This window comes from Fundulus heteroclitus, unplaced genomic scaffold, assembly GCF_011125445.2.
Source record: "Fundulus heteroclitus isolate FHET01 unplaced genomic scaffold, MU-UCD_Fhet_4.1 scaffold_37, whole genome shotgun sequence".
Lineage (NCBI taxonomy): Eukaryota > Metazoa > Chordata > Actinopteri > Cyprinodontiformes > Fundulidae > Fundulus > Fundulus heteroclitus.
In genome coordinates, this window is record NW_023396781.1 from 169,011 (window position 1) to 185,478 (window position 16,468).

The following is a 16,468-nucleotide window of genomic DNA, read 5'->3' on the forward strand; positions in this document are numbered from 1 at the left end:
AATCTATTATCAAAGCTTTGACTAACTTCTTTTCTACATTTGGCTTACCAAAAGTTATTCAAACCGACCAAGGAACCAACTTTCTGTCAAAATTATTCAAGCAGGTTACTCAGACGTTAGGCATTAAACATGTAGTTTCTTCTGCCTATCATCCTGAGAGTCAGGGAGCTTTGGAGCGGTGGCATCAGACTTTAAAGTCAATGCTCAAGAAGTATTGTCTTGAGTCAGCTAAAAATTGGGATGAAGGGGTCCCATTTGTGTTATTTACTGCTCGTGAAGCCACACAAGAGTCCCTGGGTTTTAGTCCAGCTCAGTTAGTGTTTGGACACACACCCCGTGGTCCGCTTAAAGCACTGAAGGAAAAGGTGTTAATTCAGAGTACGGGATCAACTCAAAGTGTTGCAGACTATGTGAAAACATTTCACCAGCGTTTGTGTCATGCAAATAGTTTAGCCAAAAAGCATATGGCCCTGTCACAAAGAAACATGAAAAAGAACTATGATAGTTCCTCTGTAAAAATAGATTTTAAAGTGGGTGACAAAGTGCTTGCTATATTACCTGGGACAGGCTCTGCTTTGTCTGCAAGGTTTGAGGGTCCCTTTGACGTTCAAGGAAAGGTAGGGGAAAGTAACTATGTAATCGGTACCCCTACCCGCAGACGCAAGTCCCGTGTTTGTCATGTGAACATGCTCAAGTTGTACCACTCTCGACCCGAACCAGAAGCATCCTTGGTGAGTGTTTCTGTTGCCGCTAATGTTAAAGTTGAGGTAAGTGCTGATGTTTTTGATGGGTTAAAATTGATTGATCCTAGCCAAATTAGTTCGCGCTTTAATAACTCAGAGATGCTAAAATCTCTGAAAGAGCATCTTACTCATTTAGTCCCTGAACACCAAGAGGACATATTGGGCCTAGTGAATGAGTACCAATGTCTTTTTGGTGATGTGCCCACGTGCACTACAGCTTTGCACCATGATGTAGATGTAAAGAATGCCAAACCCATTAAACAACATCCATACCGCGCTAATTTCATAAAGCAGTCGCTGATGAAACAGGAAACAGAATACTTGGTGAAACATAACTTGGCTATACCTAGTATGAGTCCTTGGAGCTCCCAATGTTTAGTCCAGATCAAGCCTGATGGCTCGCCTCGATTCATAACAGATTTTCGTAAAGTGAACTCTACCCGGGGTCGAGGATTGTGTTGACAATATTGGAGTTTCTAAATTTGTAACAAAGTTGGATCTCCTAAAGGGTTACTGGCAGGTCCCGTTAACTGAGCGGGCCTCTGACATTTCAGCTTTTGTAACCCCAGATGACTTTTTACAGTATACTGTTATGCCTTTTGGCATGTGCAATGCACCTGCAACTTTCCAAAGGTTGATCGATCACGTTTTAGCTGGATTATCCCACTGTAGTGCTTATTTGGATGATGTGGTGGTATACACTGAGACTTGGCAAGATCATTTGTTTACCCTAGATCAGGTATTTAGGAGGTTAGCTGAAGCCTCTTTGACACTTAATTTAGCTAAATGTGAATTTGGAAAAGCTACAGTAATATATCTGGGTAAAGAAGTTGGAAATGGACAAGTACGACCGGTACATGCTAAGATTGAGGTGCTACGTTCTTACCCTCCTCCTACAACCAGACGTGAGTTGCGCCGTTTCTTAGGTATGACAGGATATTACCGAAACTTTTGCAACAACTTCTCTACGGTGGTAAAGCCTCTAACAGACCTTCTCAGTCCTAAAGCCGATTTTGAGTGGACTTCTGAGTGTCAAATCGCCTTTGAGAGCGCTAAAGCTCTTCTCTGTTGCGACCCAGTGCTAGTTGTACCAAATCTGCACCACCAATTTAAGTTGGAGGTAGATGCCAGTGCCGTTGGAGCGGGAGCTGTGTTGTTACAAGAAGACCAGCAAGGGTTAGACCACCCAGTCTGTTACTTCTCCCGGAAATTTAACACTCACCAAATTAACTATTCAACCATTGAAAAGGAGACTTTGGCGTTAATACTGGCTCTTCAGCACTTCCATGTTTATCTTGGTTCAGGCAGTTCCCCTATTGTTGTTTATACAGCCCATAATCCACTTGTGTTTCTCTCTCGAATGTACAACCACAACCAGCGTCTCATGCGGTGGGCTCTGTTATTACAAGAATACAATCTTGATATTCGTCATAAGAAAGGGTCAGAAAATGTTCTGGCAGATGGCCTTTCCAGGTTGTGAGTAAGTTTTTGTAATGTTTTTCTTTGAATAATTTGTACTGTATATAATGACAAAACTCTGTTTTGCATTTTAAGGGGAGGGGTGTTACAGCTGTAAGTGTCTGCTCTCAGGGGTGCAGACTGGACTCATACTAATGCTAAACTGGCTGTGGCAGCTCGTGTTTGGGGTTGGCCAAATGGACGTTGGCCTCGCCTCCAGCATGCTGGACTCCTGACTGGAACAGCTCCTCAAGAAATGGACCAATCCAGACCTTCCACCACTTTTAAAAGACTCTCTCACAGACACATCCAAGGGGGAGCCGCATTAGGAACAGTTAACTCTGTTTGCTCCTCCCGTGCAGCTTGGAACTGCTTTGTGACTTTAGTGGTTGGTTACCGTTTCAATATTGTGAGTTTGCCTGCTGTTGATTTAGCTAAGTTTTGACTTGGTTTTTTCTGTGTTGTAGGGTTTTTGACTGAAGGAGTTGGGCTGAGTGCCACTCCCTGTTTGAGTTTTCCAATTGTGTTTGTTTTGTTTAGAAACTGTTTTATTTAAATCCAGTTTGTTTGTTTTAATTTTGGTAAACAACATGTTGGATGTTGTCTCTTTTTGTTCAAAGAAACTTTATAAATAAACCTTTTAATTTAATTTCCATCTATAAGACTATTTTATTATGTTACCCCATCTTCCTGCCTAAAGAGGTCGTAACACTAAGCACGTGAAAAATCATGAGCAAGAAAACGTTGAGCGACAGAAACGGAGAGGAGATGAAACTTCTCTGATTGCCCCGACAGACCCACAGACTGACGTCAGTGACTGAGCCGTTTCAGTCCTCCAGAGGACATCCAGGTAGATCTGAGTGTTCATCTTCCGCAGCAGTTCATGTTAACTTTCAAAGTAGATATTATATATCATATGTTACTGGAGCCCATACAGAAAATGTAATTAAGACCTTGAAAGAACCCAGTACATATATCCTATTAAAAAGTGTTATTTAAGATAAGATAAAATTAGCTAATCCTTTATTTATCCCACGACGGGGAAATTTATAGGATTAAAGCAACAGGCAGGTGCACACAACACAGACAAAATTACATAAGGATTGAAAGATATAAGAGGTGGATTAGGAAAAAACACTATGAACATAACATTATTATTATTTAATTGTAATAATAAAATAAAAATCACAAAACCCGAAAGGTCAACAGTTTCATGATACATCAAGCTTAGGGACTGGTTAATATACAGCAGGTCAAAAAAGGCCATATTTTGGCTGCAGTGCTTGCTGTTCTCTTATGAAGAAAAGATCAACTAGTGCACTAAATTCAATAGATGGGCTGAAAATATCCAGTGTAAAATACAGAGATTTCCAGGGCATGAAGTATACAGTTAAGTTGACTTTTTTTGGTGTGTGTGTGTGTGTGTGTGTGTGTGTGTGTGTGTATGTGTGTGTATGTGTATGGCGGGAGGTGTAGAGGGGGGGCCCAAAAACACTGCATTGTCCCGGGCCCTAGCAAAGCTGTCAGCTGGCCTGTTAGCAGCTAACTGTTAGCATGTTGCTATTCGGAAGTACCCCTAGGAAGGTCCTACCAACTTCTGCTTGACCGAGTCTGTACTTCTTTTACAGAGAAAGCTCCACAATAAATCTGGGCCATGTCGGATAAAGTGTGTCCACGTTATGAGGTGTCAAATATTCATTTTTAACCCTTTTTTGTCCCTGCTACGTGCTGCAGAACTGATCCAGAGACACTAAAATCACACAATCCAATTAGTTCACCACATGATAAAGTTAATGAGGAATTAGAGGGCTGCAGCTGTGAGTGAGTTTCCATGACAACGGAACTCTGCTAGCCAGAGGCTACTAGGAGGTCAGGGACATGCTCCATTGGCCTAGAATGGCACCTTTCGATGGCCACTGCGGGGTCTATGATGAACGCAGGAATCTGAGATTCGTAACATTAACTCTTACGGTTAGGACGGTACACACCACGAGACCCCATTCTAAATTTCTTCAGAAATTTGTCTAGTTATTATTATTATTATTGTTTTTATTATTATTATTATTATTATTATTATTATTATTGTTTTTATTATTATTATTATTATTATCTATTTTGTTCTATTTTGAATAAAATCTTTGCAAACTCTCCAAAGGATGAAGTGCCATATGGATGAGCTTGTATATACACCAGGTCCAGTGAAGAATATTCTGAATTGTGAAAGGTATAAAACAAAAAAGGTGTAAAATGAGAAAGAAATGTTGAAAATCACTGAAGGCTTTCCATGAATATATTTTACTCTACTTCAACAATAATGTGTTTTACTACAAAATAAATTCATACAATTTTTTTTTCCCAAAAAGAACTACATGCAGCACTAACCTCCACTACTATTTATTCTATTCACCCTGAAGTGTTCACTTACAGTTTAATGAGTATTGCTATGCCTGAACATTTATGCAGTCTTTTAATATGAATGAAGATGTAGGGTCATGTTTGGCTGCTTTTGCTCTATCTCAAGTGGTTTGGATTGGTTTACTTAATTAGTTGACTGGCTAGAATAAAATTCAGATCCATGCAGAACATTGAGCAAGCTTTATTAACAATCACAGGTAAAAACAGTACGAAAACAATGGTTTTCGATTTGTGTGACAAGTATTTCAAGGCTTGTTGAAATCAGGCAGACAGTTTGAGACATTCCTTCAAGCAAACCTATATGATTTTCTCTGTTTTAGGAGCGTGTTCCTTTGGCTCTTCTGATAAGAGTGGGGAGTCCTTACAAACTGTGGACAAGGCAAAAGTAATTAAAATGTTTAAATGCCATGAGCATAAGAAGATATGTTGACTAAATGTACACATACATTAATTTTTAATAACATAGTAAGTTCTTAACTCTGGGGAAAAAAAACACAAAATCGATCAACAAAACAAATATGTGATAGCCATTGATTATTCACAGACATACTCAGCCTCTGGTGTCCCTGGCTGCATTTCAAAGAAGTTATGGATGATAAAGTATTTGTCCTTATGTGTAATTAGATAGCCAAATAACAAATTCCAGGTGGTGGTGGTGGAATCATACAAATTCATGTTTGTATGATTCCTCACACACAGTGTCCTTTCCACATCCAGTGCAGACAAGTGCGTGTTCTCAAGCTCAGACATTGCCTTTCTTTTTCTTGATTTGTGAATCCCCTTTCTCTGTCCAGCTAAAATGAGTCACAGAACAGGAAAACACACCTAGGAGTCCTTGTTGGGCTAGTTCTTCTTCTATTGATATGAGGCGGTTGTATTTAGCCATTGTCTCACCGCCACTGAGACCTCCAAATTTGACATAGTCAAACCCCAGTCCAACAGCCTAAAGAAAAAGAAAAAGTGCAGTGAGAGGCAAGGCTACTTCTTTATCACTGCTCTGATTTAGTAGCAGTTAATATCTTCTGTCAATATCCACACCCTACTTATGGGAGCTAGAAAGGACAACTGGTTCCAGAACTTTTTTGCAGGTCTCAGTTTAGGACACGTTTTGAATAAATGAATGCCACAAGCAGAATTTAAAATTACTAAGCACATCAACTAAAAATTTAGGACCGAAAAATATTTAAAATGGTTTTCTGTTTTTATGTTTTGACCAAAAGTAAATTTCCTGGAGCTTATAGGCTTACTTCCACTAGCATTCTGGAAACCAAGCTTTGCGGATGTGTTTGAATGTGATTTACAGTTATAACAAACTTTATTTACATAATGGTTTTAAACATTGTAGTGATATGTCACGCTTCCGTAGCCCAGAGCAGACTGACGCACATGCACTGTACATCCTTTTGTTGTATGGTTCACGCTGGCTAATAAAGCTGAATTCAACAAGCTGCACGACTGGTCCTTGGGAAGTTCTTCATAAAAGATAGCCGTTCATGACATGGTGTCAGAAGTGGCCGACTGGACGCCTACTGAGTGATATATGGCAAAGTTCGGACCGCCCAAACCCTTTGACTTCCCCCGTCCGGAGGACTAGCAGATGTGGCGCCGTCGCTTCGACCGCTTAAGAGTAGCAGTGAAGCTAGACAGGGAGAGCGGGGAAGTACAAGTTAACACTCTTCTCTATGCCCTGGGAAGAGAGGCAGAGGCTTTTTATGACTCTTGTGTATGAGAGGGACAACTACGAAGAAGCGGCAGATGAAGAAACACCAGAAAGTCATCCCAAGCTTGACTACATGACGGTGATGGCAAAATTTAGCAACCATTTTGTGCCTAAACAGAACATTACTCACGACAGAGCTTGCTTTCATAAGAGAGTGCAGAAAGCCAGAGAGCCAGTTGAAGCATTTGTCAGAAGCTTATACGAGCTAGCACAATACTGTGAGTTCAGAAGCACTAAAGATGAACAAATTCGGGACAGGATTGTGATAGGCATATTGGACCGGGAGGTTTCCAATAAATGACAGCTTGAGGCACACCTCACGCTTCAACAAGCTATTCAGATAGCACGCCAAAGCGAACAAGTTAAACAGCAGAGCGCAAGCTTGCATGTGGAACATGCTGTGGGCGGAATGAGTAAAGGAAGATGGCATTTTCACACTGAAAAGAGCAACAATGATGCAAAATGGAGTAGAAAACCGGAGCTTGGTGAGTCCAAATATCTCCTTACATGCTCTCGCTGTAATAGACAAGACGGGAAAATGCAGCCATGCCCAGCTAAGAACAAGAGGTGCTGGAAATGCAATAAAACATTTTGAAGTAGTTTGCAAAACAAAAATGCTGAAAGAAGTGTCAGTGGCTTCTAACAACCCAGCAGAGAGGGACATGTTTTTTCTTGGAGCAGTAGCTAATGCTAAGCCAGCCATAATTGAGCAGCCAGATTCAGAAAATGACTGTTCTGTCAGATTTAAAAAAGACACAGGTGCCGACATTGCAGTGATGTCTCAGACTGCATTAAACAGACTGCCAAAGAGCCCAAGATTGGTCACAACAAGTAAAATGCCACTGGTCACCAGCCCTGGAGATGAAGTCCATTGTGTGGGCAAGTTTCTAGCCACAAGTCAGTTTAACGGCCAGAAATACCGTTTCTGTGTTACTGTCATAAAGGGACCCTATGCTCACGACCTGTTGGGAGGTAGTGTTTCTGGGAGGTGTGGAATGTATTAACTTTGATCCGTTTCTTACACTTTTATGAAGGTTTAACATGTGTTTATATGCTTTAACATGCTTTTAAGATAACTGGCAGAAAGCTTCAAAACCGAGCCTGTTGGTAAAAGAATTTGGAATTCTTGGAATTTGCAAGATGGGTTTCTGTCTTGCAAAAGCTTTTGTTTAGCTCAAGGTTCGGGGTTGTGGTCAGCGGCTTGCAGGCGATGACCGGAAGAACCAGAACAAGGCAGCCAAAGAAGCAACCCCATATAGGGTAGAAGTATTGTTAAGGTGTGTCATTTGCTCATGTAACTCTGTGAGACCCTCCCCTTTGAAGTTAATAAAAAGAGCATGCACAAGAAAGAGGACAGAGTTGTTGCTCGCAGGTGTTGGCTGGTGCAACTTCTCTCCCTTTGCAAAGGTGAAACTTCAATTCTGTTTCCTTGGCCAAGTTTTTGTTGCACTCTTAGAGTAAGTCCTGCACATGACTCAACGGACCCGGGGAAGCAAGCGGCTTCAACAGAGGATAGGTTTGGTCAGGAGGATCAGCAACATAAACACATATCTCCTAGGTGACGTCTATGGAGAAATTGGTCTGCTTAAGTGTGACCCAGTCAAAATAGAACTGAAAGCAAACGCAGAGCCCTACAGCCTGACAACGCCACGGCGTGTCCCATTTCCTCTCCTTGCGAAGGTCGAAACAGAACTAAAGCGTATACTAGATTTGGGCATCACAGAAGAGGTTACTGAGCCCACTGATTGGTGCGCCCGATGGTTCCTGTTGAAAAGAAAAACAGATCAAGTAAGAGTACGTGTGGATCTGAAACGCTTAAACAAAGCAGTAAAACGAGAGCGCTACATCTTACCAAGTTTGGAACACATCACTACAAAGCTGGTGGAGGCTAGAGTGGATTTTGGCAGATCCCTTTGTAAATGCCATTGTTTTGTTTGTGCAATTATTTTGAAATCCAATAGATGGAGCTGTTGCACCTTATATAAGTTTGTACTTATTGCCACTGTTGCACCTTATGTAAGTTTGTACTTATTGTTTATTTTATATAGTTTTAATATTTGTATGTTGTACCTGTAAGTATCATTTGTTTTGAATATTAGTCACAGTATTTGATTTAAATAAAATTAAGATGGATGCACGTATTTTGAAAGTGACATTTCCGTTTCCTGTCAACGTTGTAAGCTATCGGCACCACTGAGCTATATTATACACTGGAGTGCTAATCGCCCGCTGTTAGAACGAGTCGCTTTGAAGCCACCTGCTGCCATATTGGTACTCCCTATTTTCCTCCAGTAACAAGGGAATATGTGCGCTACAGCATCGAATAACGAGGATTTTCTCATGTTCATGGGGGGCTTAAAACGTTTAAAATGTCAAATGCCATATACTTTTATGTTATGTTCTAAAACTATCAAGTACTGAGAAAGTCATGTGCTGAAATATTTTGGTTTTATTTATTTAAATATATATAAATATAATATTTATAAATATATAAATAACAATATACAAAAACATATATTTACATATATGTATACATATATACATACACACATACTTATATATACATATACATATATATTTAATATGAATAACATGTAAAATATTTTAGCACATAATTTCCTAGTAGTTGATAGTGTTAGTACATCCACTGACTGTAGAATTACCTGTGAAACGTTTTCACACAGCCAGAAAACTGCTTGTTATTGCAACCAAATCCTATGGGATTCTGTGAGAGTAGGGAGTAGCAAGATGGCGGCTAGTCAGTGACTTCAGTTTTTCGGCAAAATCAGCACTCCAGTGTATTATATAGCTCAGTGATCGGCACCACACTTGTGGTACAGCATGGACTGTCAGAGCTCACAAAAGCTAAGAACTACGTTCGGTAGTAAAAACAGAAGATTTAAACAGAAGAATAAACCTCAGCCTTAGTCAAAAGCAGGCCAAAGTGGTATGTTTTTTTTGCTACATGTATTGTATGTTAAGTTATGTTGTGAGGCTAATTATTTCTGCTGTATTTTTTTTTTGCTTATTTTGTCAGGTCTACGGTGTTTAAGACCATTAAACATAAGTAAAAGGAACTCTTGTCTTCGCGTTGTAACTGAGGCCGGCATAGTAGAACACTGCACTGCCTCGGTGAAGACAAAGGGACCGAAGCTGCTAACGAGGTGACGTCTGAATGTTTGGAGGACTGTATCGTGTGGATGGACGTAACGCATTGAACAAGTACCGAAGCAAGTTGGCAAGTGAACACTTAGCAAGCAAGCACTCAAATTCGTGTCTGAGAAGTAGCATAAGCACTTGTGAACTCTTTCTAAAGCCTCAATAGCGTTTATGATTTCAACACAGTAAAGCAGTTACTAGACATTACAGCACATTTACCTAAAAGAAGTCAAGACTGCAAGCAAATACAGGCAAATGCATAGTTATCAAAGGCACACTAAGTATTAAAGTTAAGCAGTGTATTTTAATTTGTTGTATATTGCAAACAAATATTTTGGAGTATTACAATTTTCTAAAAGTATTATGCTCAAGTTTAAGCTTATTTGTTTATAAGTAAAACCCTCTTTTTGAATATTTTTGGTTCTTTTTACAAATGTTGAGAAATACTTCATGCTAATACTTGCACACGTAGTTATGGGAAAACGTTTAAGTATTTATACACCACTATAAGCTAATTTGAAAATACATGCATCACATATTTACCATGACAGACAAAGCTCAAACAACAAAACAGTCCACAAAAGCAGTCAGCTGTGCACAAGAAGACAGCAACGAAGAACAGGTCATACAAGAGCAGGGCACTGAAGAGGATGTCCAGCAACCCCAAGCAGCGAGAGATGATAATTCACATAGAGATGTTCGCAGAAGTCAACGCACACGTACACTAACTGAAAAGGGAAAATTGTTACAAGATGCAAAGCTAAAGGATCACAAAAAAGACTTTGAGCGAACATATAAGAAATGGAAAATTAACATAAACTGCTTTAAAAACTTTATGAAAAGTAAAGACACTGAGTTGATTCCTGAAGCAGTGAGTGTCATTAATGTTCTTCAAACAGATATAAGCTATTTTTATGAAGAGATAAGAGACGTTGAAGCCCCTGAACCTGAGCAAAGGAGAAAATGCGCTGTATGTTGGGCTATCACTAAAACAGCCAATGAAAAAGCTCAGTGCCTTCTTGAAGGAAGTGGTGATCCAAGTGATATTCCCTGGCCCGACTCAGAGTCAGTATTTTAAGATACATTGTCCAATACCTCATCTAGATCCTCACGCAAGTCAAAAACTAATTCTAGACTCTCTAAAACAGGGGTCGGCAACCCGCGGCTCTGGAGCCGCATGCTGCTCTTAGATGCATCTGATGCAGCTCAGCTGTTGAAACCAATTATGTTGCGGAGCTGTGTACCTCATGCAGGCAGTCGTCAATGCTGGCTGACGAACACTCCTCACCAGTTGGTGGCAGTAATGCGCTCTGAAAAGATGTTTGCCAACTGCCAATAAACTCAAGAAGAAGAAATATTGCTTGCTGAGTGGCTGCAGAGCGAAATAAACACAGTGAGCGCAGAGAAGGCGGCATTTTGAGGCGGATTATGTCTATGGTAGCGACGACGTCGCACTGTCATCGCTGAGCGCCGCTGTCTTCCGTATTTACTCAGACAATAACAGTTTTAGGTGTGAAGCCAGAAAAATCTGCTGTAAAAAGACATTCCAGCAGGAACTGGCTGAGGTTGAGACGGCACGTGAAGCAACTGTTGACGCAGGACGAGGACCTGACTACCGCCCGGGTTGAGGACTGGAGGAGTTGGCCATTGGAGGAGAACTCTCTTGCAGGCTTGGACAGTGTTGATTTTGGCGGTTGGCAAAACTAGAGTGTGACTGGATTGGGATGACAAGCAAAGTAGATGGGGATGGTGAGGATGATGATATGGATTTTGATGATTGGATTCCGGTAGGCAGAGGAAGAGGTAGAGGTAAGGTGAAAAGTTTGAAAGATGATAGAGAGCCTGCTAGCCAAATTAGTAAGAGAAGTTTAGAAGATTGTAGTTCAGATGAAGAAAACGTGAGTGGTGAGGAGGAAAGTGATAAATGAGGAATTTAAGGTAATACTTAAGTTCAGGAAGGAAGATGAGAACATAAATTTAAGTCCGATAGCAGTTTCTAGAGAAATAAAAAAGAAAATAGGGGAGGTGGAGTTTGTTAAAATATTGCGAGATGGAAACATGTTGATAAAATGTAAATCAGAAGACCAAAAGAATAAAAGCATGAAGATTGATAATATTTGTAAAAAGGTTGTGAGAGAAAGGAAACTTATTGGAGAAAATAGAGTATCACGTGGTGTAATCACTGGTATTCCGCTTGAGGAAGATTTGGAAAAACTTAAAAGAAACATATCTGGTGGTGAAGTGTGTAGGTTGAAAAGATTGTTAAAGTCTGTGGATGGGGAAAAAATAGAAAGTTTCTCTGTACTTCTACAGTTTCAAGGTAGTGTTCTTCCTGATAAGGTAAAGATTGGTTTTATGAGTTTTCCTGTAAGGCCTTATATCCCTCCTCCTTTGCGATGTTTCAAATGCCAAAGGTATGGTCACATTGCAGCAGTGTGTAAAGGGAAGCAAAGATGTGCAAAATGTGGTGGAGATCATCGATATGAGGAATGTGGAGCGGACGTGCAGTTGAAATGTTGTAATTGTGGTGGTCAGCATAATGTAGCATATGGAGGTTGTGAAGTAAGGAAAAGGACAGAAATACAACAGCTGAAAACAGTTAAAAAACATTAGTTATGCAGAGGTGTAACAAGTGTGAAAAGAAGGCTATATTATATTTCACCCCGAACCCATTTTCATTGTTTGTTTTCTTGGTTTACATTTTGTATTTTATTTTGGTGGAGAAGCTTTTATTTTCGTACTTCCTGTTTGCATCATTTCCTGTGTCTTCCCCCTACTCACCTCAGTTCGCCGAGCTGCGCTTGGGAGAGGTGAGTCTGTGGAGCAGGGTCCTCAATTTACTTGTTAAGATGCTTATTGTGCCTTAAAACTTAAAGTTTGGTAGATTCTCATTGTTTTTTATTATTGTTATTTACTTACTTGAAGGTTGTCAGATGATTTTATATTAGGCACAGCATTTTATTAGGCACTGTTCAACACCAATCCCCAGTTTGGTGATATTTAATAGGCTTCGTCATGTAAAATGTGGTTCTGAGGTTTCCTATTATTTTCATTGAAGGAGTACATGTGGAAGCCTGGTTGAAACCGATGCTGTGCTGAATATTATTTTTGTTTTAAACAGAATAAACCTGCCTTATCAGTCTTGGTCTGCTAGTTCTTGGATGAAAACGCACACACAACGCAGAGTATAAGAAGAGCAGACGAGTCAGGATGAGATAGGCTACAGAGGCAGCAAAAAGTGTTCAAGAAAAAAGAATAATTCAGAAAAGTCAGCAAGTGTCTTCCAGTACAAGTTCTGGTCTCAGTCAAAGAACAATGGCAGGAACAGAAATCACAATGGATAAATGAATCTTATTTATGGCATATGTTATCAATTGTACTGATCAAGTGAAGCAGAAAACTGAAAAGATCAAAATTATAGTGAAAGGTGCAGAAAAGTTTTTAGCTGTGAAAGATTTATCTCGGGAGTTGAAACATAAAAGGCTTGAAATAGATGGAAAACAAGGTGGAGGAAGACTTTGATGTTTATTTTACAATGGAATGCAAGAAGTTTATTAGCAAATGGACAAGCATTTAAAGGATATTTAAATTATTTATAAAATAAACCAGATATTATTTGTGTTCAAGAAACATGGCTTAAACCAGAGTTAGATTTTCTTATAGCAGGATATGATAGTATTAGAAGAGATAGGGAGCAAGAAAGTGGAGGAGGATGTGTAATATTTATTTTAAAAAAAGGAATACAGTATAGATTTCTAGGGAAAGGAACAACACTAGAATGGTTAGCTGTGGAAATTTGGATTAATAAAGGAAGTATTAAAATATTAAATTTTTATAATCCGTGTAAAAAACTGTATTTGGATGAAATGGAGGAAATGTTTAAAAATATAGGAAGGAAGATAATTTGTTGTGGAGATTTTAATGCTTTTAGTACTTTGTGGGGTAATAAGGATGATACTAATGGAGAAGTGGTGGAAGAAATAATGGATAGAAATCAATTGGTTTGCCTTAATAATGGAGAAGGGACAATGATTAATATTAGAAATGGATGTGAATCTGCATTAGATTTAACTGTGGTATCAGAAAAACTTGCTGGAATTAGCAATTGGAAAATATTAAGAGCATCAACTGTAGGAAGTGACCATTATCCTATACTTATTGAAATTGGTTTAGAAGTGGGAAAAAGTGATAATGAAGACATAGAAAGATGGATATTTAGAAATGTTGATTGGGAAAAATATAAAATATTAAGTGATAAAGAAATGCAAAAGGTTAATTTAAATTTGGATATTGATAAGGTAAATTTTTCTATTTGTGAAGCCATTGTAGGTGCTGCACATGAAACAATACAAAGGAAAACAGGAAAATATAAGAAGAAAATAGTGCCATGGTGGACAAAGGAATGTGATGTTGCGATTAAATCTAGAAAAAAGCTTTTAGGTTGTTAAAGAGAAATCAGAATTTTCAGAACTTTATCGAATATAAAAGGTTACAAGCTCGTGTTAAAAGTACTGTGAAAAATGCAAAAAAGGTTTATTGGGGAAATTTTTGTAATTTGGTAGGTAGGGAAACAAAAATTTCCAAAGTTTGGGGAATGATAAAGCGAATGAATGGAATTAGACATGAATATGGATATCCAGTTCTGAAAGATGGAAATGTTATTGCCAGTGTGCGATTTGCAAAAAAAAACAGAGGGGGGGATCATTTCCTCGATTAATCACATAATGTCGATAGGTAACTCGAGATTAATTGCAAATTAATTGTATGTATTATCCTTTTATTTCTGAAAGTGTAATAGCCTGTTTGGGCATTTTAATATGCAATTTTGCAATAAATGACACTAATAAAAAACATGCTTGTACAAAAAATATTTTTATTTTGTTATTTTTCAAGCACTTTTGAGAATTGGAATGAAAACATCCTAGTGCTAAATGTTAAACTCTGGACTATGATGGCTAAATGACTAATCATGACGTCCTGATGTTTACACAATGTGTAAATAAATTTGTAAATAAATACCATGCCGATATATTTTTTTGCCTCTTAAACAAAGATAGATATGGTATTAGGCATTAATAAAAATTGTATTATTGAAATTTTAAAAATTTCAATAAAGTCATAAGTTTTATTGTTCGTTTTTTCACTCTCTCTCACACACATCTAATTCTGAGCTTTCACACCAACAACAATATTTTCTTTGAATATTTTTGCTTGCTGTTTATATTCATATTCATAGTTTAAGCCTGGAAAAAGGTTTTAAATCTCCAGGTCATTCCAGTCTTACACTTTGCTTGCAACTGGGCAGGAGCTTAATACCCTGAATGAGACTGTTTAGAAACTGTTTAGTAACTCTAGGTCCTTCGTTTGGCAACGTAATTCAGCCTTAGTTTGTCAAATACAGAGAAAAGAAATTAATAAGCATTAAAGTACGGTTTATGGGTTGGGTTTCTGCAATGTTCTCAGCATGTTAAAAACTCATCTTCAAAACCAATGTCTGCTCAAAATGGTGATCTGCACCATGTAATCTACTTTCAGCAGTTATCACCGGTTATTGCACTGTAAACTGCAGAAAATACGTGCAGAGTTGCTCTGTCTGCCTTTACTACTGTCGGCTCCTATGGCGGAGGGATATTTCAGCTGGATGCACTCAGTGTCTAGTCCAGGCAGGTCTCTTAATAACCACTGTTTCGTCACTTATTTTAGAGCCCAAATAAGCGATTTCACTTTCAGAAACGTGCCCCCAAAAAAACGCAACCCGTGACTTATAAAATTTACAAGCGCCTTTAGAAAAAAACAAGCCCAAAGTCGCATGAAATGAACAGCCTGTGCAACAGTGAGCGCGGGTCTGTTTGCTACAGTCTCTAGCTCTCTTGAAACTACGGAAAGCACCGAGGGTAAAAGAAACCTCAGTCCGGAGAGCGCGGCAGGGAAAAACATTAGGGAACGGTGTGTGTGTTTTGACGCGCGGTTAACGGCGACAAAAAAAATGTTGGCGTTGTGGTCTTACGCGTTAAAACTGACAGCCCTAATTTATATACATTTTTAAATTCAGACCAGAGGGTGGGGAGGAATGTATCCCCCCCAGGGATAAAACATGAATGACCAGAGGGGGGGACATCACAAGCAGAGGGGGGGTAAATCCCCCCATCCCCCCCGGCAAATCACACCCAGGTTATTGCTGTGACTGAGGAGGAGAAGGCAAACATGTTGGTTAAAAAATTTGTTAAAGTTCATAGTTGTAATAATTTAAGTACAGAAGAGAAACGTAGAAGAGTTTGTACAATTAATGAGTATGTTAATTTATTAGAAGAAAATATAAGATATAATGATTTATTAAATGGTCCTTTTTCTTTATTTGAATTAAATAATGCTTTAAGGAAATCAAAAAATTCATCTCCAGGGAAAGATAATATTACTTATATTATGGTTAGTAAGCTTAGTGATGAATCTAAAAAGGTGTTGTTGGAATTTTATAATAAGATATGGGAAGTGGGCTTTTTACCTAAGGTATGGAAAGAAGCAATTGTAGTTCCAATCTTAAAGCCAGTTAAAGAGAGATCAAATCCAGCTAGTTACAGGCCTATTGCTTTAACTTCACATATATGTAAAATAATGGAGAGAATGATAAATGAAAGATTGACTTATTTCATTGACAAGAGGGGATGTAGAAGTACTATGGATCCTATTCTATGTTTAGAACATGAAATCAGAAAAGGGCAAGTTAATAAGGAGAGTGTGGTGGCTGTTTTCTTTGATATAGAGAAAGCCTATGACATGATGTGGAAAGAGGGTTTTTTAATTAAATTGAAAAAAATGGGAATTAGTGGATCAATGTTTTATTGGATAAAAGATTTTTTACAAAATAGATCAATACAAGCAAGAATAGGACAACATTTGTCAGAAAAGTTTTTTGTTGAAAATGGTACACCCAAGGGAAGTATAGTGAGTCCTTTGTTTTTTTTCTATTATAATT

At 38.6% G+C, this 16,468-nt stretch overlaps 1 protein-coding gene across 1 annotated transcript in view; it reads right to left on the reverse strand.

Annotated features, from left to right (window-relative positions):
* Nucleotides 1-4,460: 4,460 nt before the first annotated feature.
* The window catches only part of eno4 (enolase 4), a 185,458-nt gene continuing 173,450 nt past the window's right edge, over nucleotides 4,461-16,468 (reverse strand). The window contains exons 12-13 of the mRNA XM_036130670.1: nucleotides 5,442-5,559; nucleotides 4,461-4,984 (exon numbers count right to left, since the gene is read on the reverse strand). Of these exons, the coding sequence (XP_035986563.1) occupies nucleotides 4,914-4,984; nucleotides 5,442-5,559 (189 nt within the window). The 3' untranslated portion in view covers nucleotides 4,461-4,913. The remainder of the gene's footprint in view (nucleotides 4,985-5,441; nucleotides 5,560-16,468) is intronic.